This window comes from Rhinoderma darwinii, chromosome 1, assembly GCF_050947455.1.
Source record: "Rhinoderma darwinii isolate aRhiDar2 chromosome 1, aRhiDar2.hap1, whole genome shotgun sequence".
In the NCBI taxonomy this organism is placed as follows: Eukaryota; Metazoa; Chordata; class Amphibia; order Anura; family Rhinodermatidae; genus Rhinoderma; species Rhinoderma darwinii.
Window position 1 is genome coordinate 129,616,903 of NC_134687.1, and position 18,581 is coordinate 129,635,483.

The following is an 18,581-nucleotide window of genomic DNA, read 5'->3' on the forward strand; positions in this document are numbered from 1 at the left end:
AAAATAGTAGGACACTAAATGCCAAAGATCTGGGTACAGGCGTTGGCAACACAGATCAAAAGTGCACAGTGGAGTGTGAGCGATATGCACAGTCAAAGTACACTAAGTTACAAGTGCCTAGGATAGCTGATAGTAATTAACATATCGCCACGCTCCATCCACGTGCTAACAAATATTGGTTGGTCTGATTGCCACTGATAGACAAGATTCCCAACGCGTTTCTGCGCCCCTAAAGCGAAGGGGAGCGTCCTCAGTGGTGTAAATTGCCTGATTGTACTAGAATGCCGGTCAGCACATATTATGCTGTATATTTGCTTTGCCGGCGTGCACTGGAAATTGTGTATCTTTATTTGACATTAGTTTTTCCCAGTCTATGTCTGGAAGCACAGCACTCAGCCTGGAGAAACTGGCTTTATTAAAGAAAAAAAAAAAAAAAACACACAAAATATAGTGTTTTTGCTCTCCTAGCCTGTGCTTGCTTTTTATAGTTAAAGAGGCTCTGTCACCAGATTTTGAAACCCCTATCTGCTATTGCAGCAGATAGGCGCTGCAATGTAGATTACAGTAACGTTTTTATTTTTAAAAAACGAGCATTTTTGGCCAAGTTATGACCATTTTTGTATTTATGCAAATGAGGCTTGCAAAAGTCCAAGTGGGCGTGTTTAAAGTAAAAGTCCAAGTGGGCGTGTATTATGTGCGTACATCGGGGCGTTTTTACTACTTTTACTAGCTGGGCGTTCTGACGAGAAGTATCACCCACTTCTCTTCAGAACGCCCAGCTTCTGGCAGTGCAGATCTGTGACGTCACTCACAGGTCCTGCATCGTGTCGGCCACATCGGCTACAGTTGATTCTGCAGCAGCTTCGGCGTTTGCAGGTAAGTCGATGTAGCTACTTACCTGCAAACGCTGATGCTGCTGCAGAATCAACTGTAGCCTTTGGTGCCGACACGATGCAGGACCTGTGAGTGACGTCACAGATCTGCACTGCCAGAAGCTGGGCGTTCTGAAGATAAGTGGATGATACTTCTCGTCAGAATGCCCAGCTAGTAAAAGTAGTAAAAACGCCCCGATGTACGCACATAATACACGCCCACTTGGACTTTTGCAAGCCTCATTTGCATAAATACAAAAATGGTCATAACTTGGCCAAAAATGCTCGTTTTTTAAAAATAAAAACGTTACTGTAATCTACATTGCAGCGCCGATCTGCTGCAATAGCAGATAGGGGTTGCAAAATCTGGTGAGAGAGCCTCTTTAAGACAAAATGAAATTATACTGTGGTTCCTGTTACCAAGCTTTTCAGAATAGTGACATTAACAACAACATAAAAACCAAAAAGTATACTATCTCGGCAAGATCATAAGACCATTGAATACTAACTGTTATAGCTGTCTAATGGACAACACAATGGAAAACAAATCCTGTATGTTAAATAGGAAATTTATGCTGGTCTTGGATAAAGGCCTGATAAACTGTCAAGAATATGATTTCATGCTGGTGAGGGAACCACGTATGCCAACCATCCACATACTTCAAAAGGTACAGAAAAATAAAGATTTACCCACAGGGAGACCTATAATCTCTGGATGTGGAGGACCTACTGATCATCTTGGAAAGTATGTGGATGAAAGCTTAAACCATTTGTTCACCTCCTTCCGTCACTCGTCTTAGACATGGGTGATCTTCTAAGAAAGATCAATGATTTACAACTTCACTTTCTTGACTGATTTTCTATTGGTGGGTTTTCATGTAGAATCCGTATATACCTCAATCCCCCTTGAGATTGGCTTAAGGGCATCCGCACATTTTTTGGAAGGTCGGAGTGGTGAATGGGCCCACCAAAATGAATTATTGAAATGTTGGAATTTGTATTGAATTATAACGTCTTTTCATAAGATGCTAAACACTACCGCCAGGTGCAAAGGACTGCGATGGGGCCATTTTGTGCTCCATCGGTTGCCTGCCAGCACCTTGTTTGGTGGGAGGAGTTTGTGGTTTAAAAAAAACATCTTTTCAGCAAATATGTAGCCAGTTGGTACAGATACATGGACGATATCTTTATCTGCTGGAAGGGATCTGTTCAGGAACTGGAATGTTTTGTGAAGGAATTGAATCAAAATATTTTAAATATCCTCAACCTATACTTAGTGAGTCAACAATAAGCTTTTTAGATCTCAGTATTCACAGAGAAAATAATATGTTAAAAACTTCTACATATCTAAAACCAACTGCAGGCAATAGCCTGTTAGCAGCAAGAAGTCATCATCCTCCCTCACAGATAAAAGGAATTCCGGTGGGCCAGTTCCTTCGATTCCGAAGAAATTGTTAAAATTCTGATAAATTTAAATCTCAAACTATTGAATTATGAGAGCGTTTTCCAGGTCTAGGGCTTACTCGAAAAATCAAATAAAATGGGGACACAAATCGAGCTTTATAAGTGATAGAAATTAGATTTTGGAGAGGAGGAAAAGAAACCCGAAAGATAATAGGGTTTGGTTCATCTCAAGATATGGCTCACATTGGGAGGTTCTATGTAACCTTATGATAAAAAATTTGTCTTGCTTGACCCCAAATTCTAAAATGAAAACAATAGTAGGATCAGTCCTAAGCATGGTTCTAAAAAGAGCACCGACTCTTAAAGATATCTTGGTCAAATCTTAATTTAAGAGGAAAACAAAGGGAAATCAGGCTTGGTTGAAGAACCGTTTGAGGGGTATGTATAAATTTGGGTCATGTAACTCTCGTAGATATGTCCAAAAACGTGATAGATTCACTGATGTTAATGAGAAGGAATATCTGGTGCAGACCTTTATTAATTGCCGTTCATGCAGGGTTGTATACTCATACTTGTATATCATCTGTAAAACAAAACCGTGAACTTCAGGTATGCATAGGTGAACATATCTCGGATATAAGGAAAGGCGAGGTCAAGAATCCCTTAGCAGCCCATTTTAAAATACATCAGTCCCCCTCTGGACTAAAATTTACGGGAATCTACCAACTGCCTGAGGATAGGAGAGGAGGTGATAAAAATAGAATTGCCCCTAATGGCCTCAATAATGAAATGAAACAAGTTTCTCTAATTGAATAAGGGAATATGAGGCCATAGTGATTCATGTGGGGTACCTCTCCACTGGATGACTGTATACCAGTGTCTTAAAGAGGCTGTCACCAGATTCTCAAACCCCTATCTCCTATTGCATGTGATCGGCGCTGCAATGTAAATAACAGCAACGTTTTGTTTTTTTTAAAACGTTCATTTTTGGCCAAATTATGAGCTATTTTATATTTATGCAAATGAGCTTTGAAATGGACAACTGGGCGTTTTTTTTTTGTTATGTCCAACTGGGCGTGTATTGTGTTTTTAACTAGGCGTGTTTATGTGTATGATGCTGACCAATCAGTGACCAGTCAGTGTCATACACTCCTCAACATCTGCACGCTCCCCTCCTGAAATATTCTGTGCTGCTGTGAACTCTGCTCTTACCATTACTTAGCTCTCAGTCTGTTACCTCTCCTCCACTCCTGTCCTCAATAACACCTTCACATGATTGGCAAGTCACCACCCCGCACAAGATCCTACTGCACGGCTGACAGCCGTCAGCTGTATAGCTAACAGCACGGTTGTGTTGGAAGCGCGCCCTGCTGTGTCTCACTTAGCAGCTCGGTGTGTTCCCCTCATCTAGCTGCTACGTTCTATCCTGACCGCCGGTGAATTCTCCGTGCGGTCTTCGCAGTGCTGCTACCCAGTTTACCTACGGGAGAAGAACGCGGCTCCTGAAATACTCTGTGGACAGGTCACCACATAAACACGCCCAGTTAAACACAATACACGCCCAGTTGGACATAACGAAAAAAAAACGCCCAGTTGTCCATTTCAAAACTCATTTGCATAAATATAAAATAGCTCATAACTTGGCCAAAAATGAACGTTTTTAAAAAAAAAACGTTGCTGTTATCTACATTGCAGCGCCGATCACATGCAATAGGAGATAGGGGTTTGAGAATCTGGTGACAGAGCCTCTTTAAGTGACAGTGGTCCACCATGGACGATCTCTTGATACACAGGTGCATTTAACATTATTTTTATACTTTTGATGAGGATTCTGTACCCAATATTCCGGACGGTTTTGGCCCCATATAGACATTACTTTGTTTAGTTTTACGGTTACTGGATAAGAGTTGACCCATATAAGAATATAAATGTTTATATCCCTGAACTCTGTTTTTCCCCGGAGATAAAAACTCAAAACAGAGGGTGGATTTGCTGTTCGGCCATAGTTGTTGCTGACCGAACCCGTGGCTACTAGTGGTATCTTTTCTGATGGATGCAGACATTAAAGTAAAAGATTACTTAATAAATGCTATGCGGCATTGATCGATGTACAATATCGGTGACCACTGCCCTTGATGGCGACCCAATCCTATGGACTGGCTCACTGTCACCGCCTGTGGACACCTGATATATTTAATTTCCTTTATTTAATTACAAACTTAGGGGTGCAAGTGGTGCCCGCTGCTGTTCTTGGGAACCCGGACTGAGACTGCCCTAGGGGTATTTCTTTTGATGTAATGAAGTTCCATGTTATTAGAAGCGATACAGCCCCTTTAAGTGGTAATATTGTGTACAGCAGGATCTGAGGTCTCATTATAAGGTATATTGATCGGAATCCATAAGGTACCATTGTACTGTATTTGCCTATAATAGATCGTTGTGATTATGTTTATTTTTAGACATAAACAAGCTCCATTTGAGCAGCACTGCACCTTTAATTGGAATACTATATAAGGTGTGGATATGGTGGTGGCCATAGCGGCTCTGAGGAAGCCCAGGAGGGGATAAAACGCATCAGCCAATCAGCTTACAAGCTATGTTTTGACAGACGTGAGTGACATCATCACGCTGTGCGTCTGCCCTTGCCAGCATGTCTCTGAGATGTACCATGCCATATGGGCAAAACTACCTACGCCACACAGATCTAAATGAGTTATCTTTGCCTGAAACGTCTTAGACCGCATGGGACCTGCCATTTTCCATATATAAACACATTTTTTTCCTCAATAAGGAACGGTTTACCACGTCCTGAAAGATGTGACTGGAGCTTAACCAGCTTGCAGATTCATGCTGTAGTCAGTCTATATGACCTACACCTGACCGACCTGCTATCAATCAATGGTGGAATTTTGCATGTTGAACCAGGTCTGATGAAAGGAAATGGCTGAGTCAAAGACCCTCCTGCTGCATGCGTACAAAGGAAAAATGGGGCTCCAGAAAGAGGAGTATACTCTGTCCTGGATTCATGCGCATACTCTGCATCGGTATAAGAAGAAGCTTTTGTTATAACATCTACTGGGACGTTCTCAATTCCCACGACCTTTACTGTAACAGACATGATCCTAATTTTCTTTTTCTATGTTGTCCCTGGGCTTCTTTTACTAAGGTTCTATAATAAAATGTTGTATATGTTAGAGTCTTTGTCAGTATGTGTACTATTGGCGTCCTATAACTGAATGCTGTTTATATTGAAGGACATTGTCCTTTGGCTCTTAAAGATCTGTGGTTCTAATAATTTACTAATTACCTGGCCAGGTAATCTAGGTGGTCTTTTTATATTGCACTGTTTTTTCTATAAATTGTTTATGGTATTGACCAGGGAAATTGTATCTATACACATTGTTTTATACTAGAAAATATACAATAAATGTAAATATATTTTTATAACTCAGTGTGTGTTAGTTATGTCCGGGAATGTTTTTTTATATAACATAAAAAAGTATACCACTTGTTTCCATTTATTTAATGGATTTTCTATGTAGCTTATGTACTATATTATTTACTGGTGGAAAAATATCTCCAAATTTTAAATTTTTTGAAAGAGGATCTATTCTAAAGCTGGCCATATTTGTGTTAGCAGTAGTTTAAATGCTTATGCAGCCGACATCACCATAAACATGCATGCTCGGCTCACTTGAGCGTGCAAGTATATTTCAAAGGAGAGAGAGGAACAAGCTGCTGCCAGACACCACTGGCAGCAGCTTATCTCCCGAGGGAACAAAGTATCAGGCATGTTTACAGTTTAGAGGCCCCCATATATATAGGACTTGTTAACTGATCCAAACAAAACTAGGTCGATTTGTAGCTCATGTGTGTGTGTTTTACCAGGGACTTCTCTTTTAAAGAGAACCTATCACCTGCCCATACATGTGCAGCAGAGCGCACCATGTAATAGGCAGGGCTGCACAAATCCTGGGGCACCTTAAATTTTTCTCCTATCCTCCTCCGTTATTTAGACATCAGAGCTGTTATATTTGGCGCCCGATATTTAAATAACCCCCTGAACAGTCAATGAGGCGTGTAATTGGCAATGGGGCGTGTTACGATCGCTGTGACACTATCCAATCAGCTACAGACAGTGTCACAGCAAGAGCTGGAGAGAGGGGAGCATGTGCGGGAGTATCGTCAGCAGCGGCATCTGAGCTGTGCGCGCACAAGTATCAGGCACTTGCATATCGGCTGCCAAAAGATTGATGGCAGAACTGATAACTTGCTCATGCACTACAGAAAGACAGATTTTTGTGCAAAGAAATGTATCTTGAGAGTCATATCGTCTTTGAATGAAAAATAGCAGCTCTAATGGTGGATTTTGCCTCCTCTAGATGTATTAAAGTATGACTTAGGCTCTATTCACATCCGTGTTAGAGGCTCCGTTAGCTGTAAGCAGCGCTACTTTTTCAGTCAAAACGACGGACACCTCGGTTGCCCCAGTCAATTTGATCACTGGGGCACACGCAGCGGGAGCTTCCAAGGGGCAGTGTGGGACACTATCTACAAGGGGCACTATCTACACTGGTTTTTACGCTACCAGTAATGGTCAGCACATATCCACAGGCCTAGCCCTAAATATTACCCGCTCTAATAAAAATGGGCTAGGCTAGTTGAGAAGTGCAGACCAATACTTCAAGTGTAAAAACCAGAGGGTAGTGGGAATGTGGCAAAAAACAAAACAAAACGTGGTTTGGAACCCCCTTTAAAAATCCTGCATTTGCCCCAGCAACGGTCGGGCGCCGCTGGTGTCTGTCGCACCATGGATCTGGCATTGCGTTATGACTTCCATTATAAACAGATTACCATATCACTTAAAGTATATATTATTTTACACGACCATCCACTACACAAAAAATAAAATAAAAAGTATATTGAAATAAAAATAATATATATTTTATATTCAAACACAAAAACGTATTTAAAATGAGCTTAATCTGCTTGTTCATATGGCTCGCTGATAAGGAACAAGCAAAAAATAAAGAAAGTGAATATTTACTGGCAGGATTGATGAACTGTTCATGCAGCTCGTATGTCATCAGTGGTTCTGGCAGGCTCCTGAAATACAAGGACAGCTCAAAGTTAAAACAAACCCTGTCAAGCTATTTTAATATATACTGGTTATGCAACATTTCTAAGTATTATTGCAGAACAATTAGCACATTACTGCAAGTGATCATTCACCTTAAATGTCTGGCATCTTGAAAAAGTTACATAAACCACTAATTACAGAAATCTAATGTTGTTTTACCAGAAGTCTTCACAACAATAAATTTAGAGAAGTTTTCGTAAGAACCAGTAAGCCAACATAACATCTCCAGTTAAAATTTATCCTGGTGCCCAAGTGTGTGACTTTAGGAAGGTGATTTCAAAGTAAAAAATTCAATCAACATTTTAAAATTAGTTATTGGTTATATTGTTCTATTAACCCCTTCCCGCTTTGGCCACTTTCGACCTTCCTGACAGAACCTTATTTTTCAAATCGGACATGTTTCACTTTATGTGGTAATAACTTCAGAAAGCTTTTACCTATCCAAGTGATTCTGAGATTGTTTTCTCCTGACACATTAGACTTTGTTACTGGCAAAATTTGCTCGATACATTCAGTATTTCACTGTGACAAATTGCAAAAATTAGCATTTTTCTAAATTTAAATCTATCTGCTTGTAAGACAGATAGTAATACCACACAAAATTGTTGATAATTAACATCCCCCATATAGGTCTACTTTAGATTGGCATCGTTTTTTGAACATCCTTTTATTTTTCTAGAATTTTACAAGGCTTAGAATTTTAGCAGCAATTTCTCACATTTTCAAGAAAATATCAAAAGGCTATTTTTGCAGGGGCCAGTTCAGTTGTGAAGCAGCTTTTAGGGCCTCACATATTAAAAACCCCCAGTAAGTCATCCCATTTTAAAAAAAAAGTCACCGCTCAAAATATTCAAAACAGCATTTAGAACGTTTCTTAAGCTTTTAGATGTTCCACAGGAATTAAAGCAAAGTAGAGGTGAAATTGACAAATTATTATTTAAAATATTTTTTACAGAAATTCATTTTTGATACATTTTTTTTGTAACACAGAAAGTTTTACCAGAGAAATGCAACTCAATATTTATAGCCCAGGTTCTTCAGTTTTGGGAAATATCCCATATGTGGCCCTAGCGTGCTACTGGACTGAAGCACAGGCCTCTGAAGCAAAGGAGCACCAAGTGGATTTTGGGGCCTTCTTTTTATTAGAATATATTTTAGGAACCACGTCAGGTTTGAAGGACTCTTGCGGTGCCAAAACAGTGGACATCCCCCAAAAGTGACCCGATTTGGGAAACTATACCCCTTAAGGAAATTATCTAGGTGTATAGTGAGCATTTTGACCCCACAGGTTTATTGCAGAAATGATTGGAAGTGGATCGTGAAAATGAAAATCTACATTCTTTGAAAGAAAATGTAGGTTTAGCAAATTTTTTCCCATTTCCACAAGGACTAACAGGAGAAATTGCTTTACAAATGTTGCTTTTTCTCAGAGTAAAACAATACCCCACATGTGGTCTTAAACGGCTGTTTGAACACACAGCAGGGCTATGAAGGGAAAGAACGCTATTTGGCTTTTGGGGATCAAATTTAGAAAGAATGGTTTGTGAGGGCCATGTTGCATTTGCAAAGCCCCCGAAGGGACAATAGAGTGGAAACCCCCCCCCCCCCACCCAAGTGATGCCATTTTGGAAGCTACACCCCTTGAGGAAATTATCTAGGGGTATAGTGAGCATTTTGACCCCACAGGTTTCTTGCAGAAATTATTGGAAATGGGCCATGAAAATGAAAATCTACATTCTTTCAAAGAAAATCTAGGTTTAGCTATTTTTTTTCTAATTTCCACAAGGACTAAAAGGAAAAAAAAAGCAACATTTTCTCAACAAATAAAAGGGAAAAAAGAACTCCAACAATGGTAAAGCAATTTCTCACAAGTACGGCAATACCTAATATTTGGTCATAAACTGCTGTTTGGGCACACAGTAGGGCTCAGCTGCGAAAGAGCGCCATTTTTCTTTTGGAGTACAGATTTTGGTGGATTGGTTTCTGGTCGCGATGTCGCATTTGCAAAGCCCCGGTGGGACCAAAACAGTGGTAACCACCCAGACCAGAAGTGACCCCACTTTGGAAACTACACCCCTCACGGTATTCACCTAGGGGTGTAGTGAGCATGTTAACCCTGCAGGTGTTTTGCAGAAATTAGTGTGCACTCGATGTTGCAGAGGGAAAATGGGATTTTTTTCCATAGATATGCCAATATGTGGTGTCCAGCTTGTGGATAACAAGACAGCTCCCTAATTATTATGCTGCGTTTCCCGGTTTTAGAAACACCCTACATGTGGCCCTAATCTTTTGCCTGGACATTCGACCAGGCTCAGGAGTGAAAGAGTACCATGCGAAGTTGAGGCCTAATTTGGCAACTTACACAGTATAGGTTCACAATTGCAGAGGCTCTGATGTGAAATAATAAAAGAAACCTCTGAGAAGTGAACCCATTTTGGAAACTGTACCCATCAATGCATTTATTAAGGGGTGTAGTGAGCATTTTCACCCCACAGGTCTTTTACATAAATTATTGCACTACGGGTGGTGTAAAGTAAAAATTTAAATTTTTCCCTAGATATGCCATTTCAGTGGCAAATATGTCGTGCCCAGCTTGTGCCACTAGAGACACACACACCCCAATGTTTTTTTAAATTGCTCTCCATGGTATGGCGATGCCATATATGTGGAAGTAAACTGCTTGGGCACGCTGTAGGGTTCAGAAGGGAGGGAGCGCCGTTTGGCTTTTGGAGCGTGGATTTTGCTTTGTAGTTCTGTTTGAGTATTACTGGTATTTCAGTTTATAATGTGGGGCATATGTAAGCTGTGCGGAGTACATCAGGGGCATAGTCAGGTGGTATAATAATGGTGTAAAAAAATTAAGAATAAAATAATACATAGATATGTGTTATGTTGTGAAGCAATCCTTTATGCACAGGCCAGTGTCGCACTGATAAATGGTGTCCTTACTGATCTCTCATTTGGTCCACACTCCACAACTTTGCAGTTTGAGGAATTTTGCTGGGAAGTGTTGTCCTGGTATAATACGGGCACCCTCGCTTCTAGCAGATATATTTGAGTCCTCCCCTTCCTGGTGCCCTAATTTTAGGGCCTTGATAAATTGCCTCTTGAAACAGAAGAAATGTTCCCCTCGGGCCTGCACAATTGCAGATTTTTTTTTCCTGACCTACTGGAGCCTTAACTTATTTTATTTTTTCATAGACGTAGTGGTATGAGGGCTGTTTCTTGCGGGACGAGCTGTAGTTATTATTGGTACCATTTTGAGGTACATGCGACTTTTTCATCACTGGCCTAGTTACTTTTAGTTTTTATATAGCGTTCACTACGCATACTAAATTACGTGTTAACTTTATGCTATGGGTCAGGACGATTCGGGCGATACCAAATTTATAGCACTTTTTTATGTTTTGCAACTTTTTGTACAATAAAATTACTTTTGTAAAAAGAACATATTTTTTCTGTCACCATGTTGTAAGAGCCTTAACTGTTCACAGAGTCACATTCAAATCAATGGGTTGTCTGTATAATACAGGACAGGTCCTCCAGAGTGAGTGACATTCTTTATAATCACTCTTCACTCAGGCTAAGAGATGAGAATTCCCCTCTATTGAGCATCTGTCACCATTTTTTAGTTACAACCAACGTTGATTTCTAACAGAAATCTCTCCTGTTCTGTTTTTCAAAAAATATTAAAAGGGACTATCCACAATTAGAAAAAAATGGTTTATCACCCCCTCCCCCAGAAGCAGCACCATATCTGTATATTAGTGGTCTATGGTATTGTTGAAACACCACACAGTATATCTTTTTGACTATATCAAGACTGATAAATTGACATATCTTCTATTTTTGGGCTCCCGTTTGGTAGTTCAGCCACATTCACTTGATCAGGTCTGAGCTGCTATACTAAACACAGCACATAGACAGACGTGGTGCTGTTTCTGGGGACAGAAAGCAGACCCTACTTGTTCTAATCATGGTCAACCCTTTAATTGGTTCAAACAAGTCTATGGGGATGTCCCATCTCTGAAATCCCTGGGACAAAGCTTGTGGACTCTTTTTCAAAAGTATGTAAGGTAAAATGACAAGCCAGAATGTCAGTATGTAAAGGAACATGCTAAACAATGTAACGAAGTGGATCCAATAATAAATGTTCATGAGGTAACATTTTAATTGACACAAATGACACCTCTGTAGGGATGACATTTAGAGGGATATCAAATTGTTTAAAAAAAAACAAAAAACACATTCTGTGGTAAAAAATATATTTATTACGTTATGCCAAGATGATTTGTGCAAAAATAATTAACCTTAAAAAAAGATTGTCCCAACAGGACAACCCCTGTGCATTTGCCCAGTTGGCTCACGATTCCATAGTCATTGTTTTTAGCTGACAACTCCAATAATATATCTGTGTCCTGCATTGAAGCTGGGTCCACATAAAACAGTTTACTCAAAAAGTCGGCCGACCACAGGTGTCTATGTTCATTTTTGCAAACATTAACTTTAAATACATTAAAAGGGGCTGTTTCATGAAGAAAACACTTGTCTGTATGCTTTATTAGGGCATATGGAATTTATAAAGGATGGTCCCCATCTCGAGACCCGTCCTGAGCGAGCCAGAACGGAGGGTACCCGCTCTGGTGGACTCGAGCCGTCCATGTATTTTATTACCGTAGGAGAAAAGTATGGCTGGCCACAGTAAAATCAGTAATTGCAGAAAGGGAATTAAAGATATTTATAATCTGATTTTACAATGCAAATGATACGGTCAACTGATAAAGACAACTATAGGAAACATTTTAATGGATTGTCTCCACAAGGCACAAAATTATCTAAAAAAGTACATTAAATGGCAGTACCAGTGTTGACTCCAACAGGGAGAATGCCGAAAAAACGGCACTCGCACTAACCTCAAATACAGTTTTAAAGCACTGGTTATGGTCTTGACTTCCCATTCTCCCGTAACACTCAAATCAACATCACAGCCCGTCTTCACATCTCCAGGGGAAAAAGAAGAAGAAACAACAGATTTATTATTCACCTACAGGGTCACTAATGAGTAAATGTAAATCATATCAAATATTTCTGTAATCATTGCCAGCATTAAAAAAGATTGATCGTGAATAGTTTTTTTTTTTTTATAAAAGTTAATAAAAAACTGGTATCCAACATTTTAAGTTGGAAAATAAAAACTGTGTGTGATAAAGGAGAATGCACCCCTGGATGTAAACGATTATGGATTTTGCCAGTAACAATTTTTTTTCTTATTTCATCAATTTCTCTTACCATATATTTGCAATCGTGGATAATGAGAGTAGAATACTGCTCCTAAGTAACCGGATATACAGGAGCGGAGAGGGGTGACGTGTCTAATGCATATTACATGTATTCAAATAAATGGGGGGGTATAAAAAATTATTAAATTTTTTAATTCAGTTTTCGGTTTCTGAAAAATTGGTACGTGAAATAGCCCTTTGCTCATAAGCATGCGATCAAAGTAAATTCAACATCAGATAAAGGCCAAATGAAGAAATAGTTTTCAAGTTGTGGTCACTTATTTCCTAGGATGAAGTATGAATGTTTGGTTGTTAATCGATAAGTGAGTTTTCCCTGTACATTCTATCGCTATATCATAATGGTTAAATAATTGCAGTGTAATAGTGTGTGCTCCCTTTTTCTGAAGATGCAGCTCATAGATTTACTGCAGGGCCTGCCTTTTGAGAATACATCCCCCAGCAAGATGCTGTTTACCGTGCTGGTTCACCACGTATATAAAACAATGCCTGCTTTAGTTGTACCATACACGTGTGCGCCATATTGCTGAAGTATGCCCTGCCAAAATGGCTGCACGAAGGATGTGGCTCATTAAAATTCATGTTCATTGCAGGGCCCTACTACTAACCTAGCACAACACAGGAGCGCTACAAAAAGGTAGCCCCTGCAGTGAATATAGGAATAATAATGAGGCGCATCTACCATGCCCCCATAGTGGTTTGCCATTATTGGGAACCAGTCGGCAGAACTACAGCTTATAGAATGACTGAATTGGATGCATAGTTTTATTATTTTCCACCTTTGGCTTTAAAAAAAAAAAAAGTTTTAGCATATGAGATAGTAGAAACCGGATAATAACTTCTTCTGCAGATTATGTAAGATACATTCCAGCTACTTGTAAAATGACAAGTCAGAGAGAATAAGACATGTAGAGAACTACCGAAGTCCCGCTAATTAGGACACGGCGATGGACTGGAAATCTGGAAAATAGACCAGAATAAACCTAATGACCATGAAAAACGGATGGCAAAAGTATGACAAACGGCCATACGGATTGGAAATGGATGAAAATTTGGAGACACACTGATGGAAAACTGCCATAAGAAAACGGACAGTTGATCAATTTTTAATGGGCATTTTTTTTTTGCTGTCGTGTGAATGTAGCCTTAGTGAGGTCATCAAGATTTTTTACATCAATGCATTTGGTGTATAACTTCTTTCTTTCAATCCCAGTAAAGAAATAAAGGGCAGAAAGAAGTAATATTAGTGAAAGTCATGTTGACGGCTACTATTAATATACAAGGTCTAATGTCAATGTTTAATCATTACGAGTCAAGTGAGTGTTTAGAACAATTACAGAAGGACTCTTAGATGCAGCATTGAATTGATTGCAGCGTGTGATATACAAACAATTTGTCATTCTCATAATGTCCAGGGTAATGAAATGAATTTGCGCTCTGGTTTCCTCTAGTCTCCCGTGCCAAAGAACACTGTGTTATCAGCACAGATGGAGCACGCATGGACCTGGAGCACAGCCTGCTTGCAACAAGCTTCTCAGAATACCAATGAATCCCTCAAAGTCAGACCTGCGCTGACAAAACATAGCTCAGGACATACCAAAACTAGATGAATAGAGGTGCAGCAGAACCAAGGTTGTCATGTAGTGGTTCTTTATTGACCTGGGATAACCCTTCAAGGGTTAAAACAACTAGGTAGGCTTACCTAAAATCCTATAGAAAACTGCACATAACACACTGAAATCACCATGAGTTATGGAAAATGACATTTCCAGCTCTGCTACAAGGACAGACTCAGCTCTATTGCATTTGTATCTTTCTCTGTAAGGTTCAGTGTATTTGCCTAGTAAACAGTCACAATCAGTTGCTGGAATAGCATAAAGAGGATTTCTACTCAAAACGTATAAATGACCATATATTTCGTAAAACACGTGTTCGAAAAGCCGCCAATGTTTGGTAATTAGTTTCTTTATCTTAGAGATATCAGAAATTTATTTTTGGGTTTAGTTGGGGTGGCCATTTGTGCAAAAGTGACAGCAGGAAGTGCAGGTATACTGGTTGTCACTTTTAAATAAGTTTCTCAAACGGCCAAAAAGCTGTAATTTTGTCACCATGTTTGCCATTAGTTTCTGAGACGATAATTCAAAGGTAACAACCAACCAACATCTCTAAGTAAAATAAACATAATGATCAACTACTGGGTTAACTTCTGATCTACTAATATATGGTCATTTTTAAGTGCTTGGTAGAAATTCTCTATATAGCAGCCATACAATACGGTCATGAACATCCAATATTAGAAGTTTGTTATATACTAGTCCTACACAATGAATTTGTTTAGAAAAGTTTAGTTATTTCAGTAATTCAATTCAAATAGTGAAACTCATATTATATAGATTCATTATACACAGAGTGATCTATTTACAGCATTTTTTTTATTTTAATGAAAACCCAAAATTTAGAGTCTCAGAAAATTAGAATATTGAGTAAAAGTTGAAGATTGTAGCCTCATGGTGTGACACTCTAATCAGCGAATCAACACAAAACACCTGCAAAGGTTTCCTAAGCCTTTAAAAGGACTGGTCTGCTGCTCAGTGGTCCAAAGTCCTGTTTTCAGATGAAAGCAAAGTTTGCATTTCATTTGGAAATCCAGGTCCCAGAGTCTGGAGGAAGAGTGGAGAGGCGTCAATCCAAGTTGCTTGCGGTCCAGTGTGAAGTTTCCTCGGTCAGTGATGGTTTGGGGAGCCATGTCATCTGCTGGTGTTGGTCCACTGTGTTATCTCGAGTCCAGAGTCAGTGCAGCTGTCTAGCAGGAAATTTTAGAGCACTTCATGCTTCCCTCTGCTGACAAGCTTTATGAAGATAATGATTTCATTTTCCAGCAGGACTTGGCACCTGCCCACACTGCCAAAAGTACCAATACCTGGTTTAATAACCACAGTATCACTGCGCTTGATTGGCCAGCAAACTCGCCTGACCTAGACCCCATTGAATCTAGGGTCAAGAGGAAGATGAGACACCAAACCCAACAATGCAGACGAGCTGAAGGCCACTATCAAAGAAACCTGGGCTTCCATAACACCTCAGCAGCGCCACAAGCTGATCGCCTCCATGCCATGCCGCATTGATGCAGTAATTCATGCAAAAGGAGCCCCGACCAAGTATTGAGGCCATATACTGCACATACTTTTCAGTATGTACATTTCCAACATCTCGGTATTAAAAATCATATTTGAAATGGGGCGGATTTAATATTCTAATTTTCTGAGAGACTACATTTTGGGTTTTCATTAACAGTTAGCCATAATCATCAACATTAAAAGAAAAAAAAAATGCTGGAAATAGATCACTGTGTGTAATGAATCTATATAATATATGAGTTTCACTTTTTGAATTGAATTACTAAAAATAAATTAACTTTTTGATAATATTCTAATTCATTGAGAAGGACTAATATTCACACACATTTTATATATATATATATATATATATACACACACACACACACACACACACACATTATATATATATATATATACACACACACAAACACACACGCACGCACGCACGCACGCACATACACACATTCATACATGTACACACACACACACATATATACACAAAAGTTTGGGGTCACCCAGACAATTTTGTGTTTTCCATGAAAACTCACACCTCTATTTATCAAATGAGTTGCAAAATGACTAGAAAATAGTCAAGACATTGACAAGGTTAGAAATAATGATTTTTATTTCAAATAATTTTCTCCTTCAAACTTTGCTTTCGTCAAAGAATGCTCCATTTGCAGCAATTACAGCATTGCAGACCTTTGGCATTCTAGCTGTTAATTTGCTGAGGTAAATCGGGAGAAATTTCACCCCATGCTTCCAGAAGCCCCTACCACAAGTTGGATTGGCTTGATGGGTACTTCTTGCGTACCATACGGTCAAGCTGCTCCCACAACAGCTCTATGGGGTTGAGATCTGGTGACTGCGCTGGCCACTCCATTACAGATAGAATACTAGCTGCCTGCTTCTTCCCTAAATAGTTCTTGCATAATTTGGAGGTGTGCTTTGGGTCATTGTCCTGTTGTAGGATGAAATTGGCTCCAATCAAGCGCTGTCCACAGGGTATGGCATGGCATTGCAAAATGGAGTGATAGCCTTCCTTATTCAAAATCCCTTTTACCTTGTACAAATCTCCCACTTTACCAGCACCAAAGCAACCCCAGACCATCACATTACCTCCACCATGCTTGACAGATGGCGTCAGGCACCCTTCCAGCATCTTTTCAGTTGTTCTGCGTCTCACAAATGTTCTTCTGTGTGATCCAAACACCTCAAACTTCGATTCGTCTGTCCATAACACTTTTTTCCAATCTTCCTCTGTCCAATGTCTGTGTGCTTTTGCCCATATTAATCTTTTCCTTTTATTAGCCAGTCTCAGATATGGCTTTTTCTTTGCCACTCTGCCCTGAAGGCCAGCATCCCGGAGTCACCTCTTCACTGTAGACGTTGACACTGGCGTTTTGAGGGTACTATTTAATGAAGCTGCCAGTTGAGGACCTGTGAGGCGTCTATTTCTCAAACTAGAGACTCTAATGTACTTGTCTTGTTGCTCAGTTGTGCAGCGGGGCCTCCCACTTCTCTTTCTACTTTGGTTAGAGCCTGTTTGTGCTGTCCTCTGAAGGAAGTAGTACACACCGTTGTAGGAAATCTTCAGTTTCTTGGCAATTTCTCGAATGGAATAGCCTTCATTTCTAAGAACAAGAATAGACTGTCGAGTTTCACATGAAAGCTCTCTTTTTCTTGCCATTTTGAGAGTTTAATCGAACCCACAAATGTAATGCTCCAGATTCTCAACTAGCTCAAAGGAAGGTCAGTTTTATAGCTCCTCTAAACAGCAAAACTATTTACAGCGGTGCTAACATAATTGCACAAGGGTTTTCAAGTGTTTTGTAATCATCCATTAGCCTTCTAACACAGTTAGCAAACACAATGTACCATTAGAACACTGGCGTGATGGTTGCTGGAAATGGGCCTCTATACACCTATGTAGATATTGCATTAAAAACCAGACGTTTGCAGCTAAAATAGTCATTTAGCACATTAACAATGTATAGAGTGTATTTCTGATTAATTTAATGTTATCTTCATTGAAAAAAACTGCTTTTCTTGCATAAAATAAGGACATTTCTAAGTGACCCTAAACTTTTGAACGGTAGTGTATATACACACACATATATATTCATACATATATACACACACATATTCATTCATATATATATATATATATATATATACACACACACATTCATTCATACATACAGTGAAGGAAATAAGTATTTGATCCCTTGCTGATTTTGTGAGTTTGCCCACTGTCAAAGACATGAACAGTCTAGAATTTTTAGGCTAGGTTAATTTTACCACTGAGAGATAGATTATATAAAAAAAAAAAAAAAAAATCACATTGTCAAAATTATATACAGGGTGGCCCATTTATATGGATACACCTAAATAAAATGGGAATGGTTGGTGATATTAACTTCCTGTTTGTGGCACATTAGTATATGGGAGGGGGGAAACTTTTCAAGCTGGGTGTTGACCATGGCGGCCATTTTGAAGTCGGCCATTTTGTATCCAACTTTAGTTTTTTCAATGGGAAGAGGGTCATGTGACACATCAAACTAATCGAGAATTTCACAAGAAAAACAATGGTGTGCTTGGTTTTAATGTTACTTTATTCTTTCATGAGTTATTTACAAGTTTCTGACCACTTATAAAATGTGTTCAAAGTGCTGCCCATTGTGTTGGATTGTCAATGCAACCCTCTTCTCCCACTCTTCACACACTGATAGCAACACCGCAGAAGAAA

At 39.4% G+C, this 18,581-nt stretch overlaps 1 protein-coding gene across 4 annotated transcripts in view; it reads right to left on the reverse strand.

The window, feature by feature from the left end:
• Positions 1-18,581, reverse strand: part of ARHGAP10 (Rho GTPase activating protein 10) — a 394,713-nt gene that overhangs the window by 203,881 nt on the left and 172,251 nt on the right. For all 4 annotated transcript variants that reach the window (XM_075860371.1, XM_075860369.1, XM_075860372.1 and 1 more), the window contains 2 exons: positions 12,330-12,417; positions 7,324-7,382 (listed from right to left, as the gene is read on the reverse strand). In XM_075860371.1, the coding sequence (XP_075716486.1) occupies positions 7,324-7,382; positions 12,330-12,417 (147 nt within the window). The remainder of the gene's footprint in view (positions 1-7,323; positions 7,383-12,329; positions 12,418-18,581) is intronic.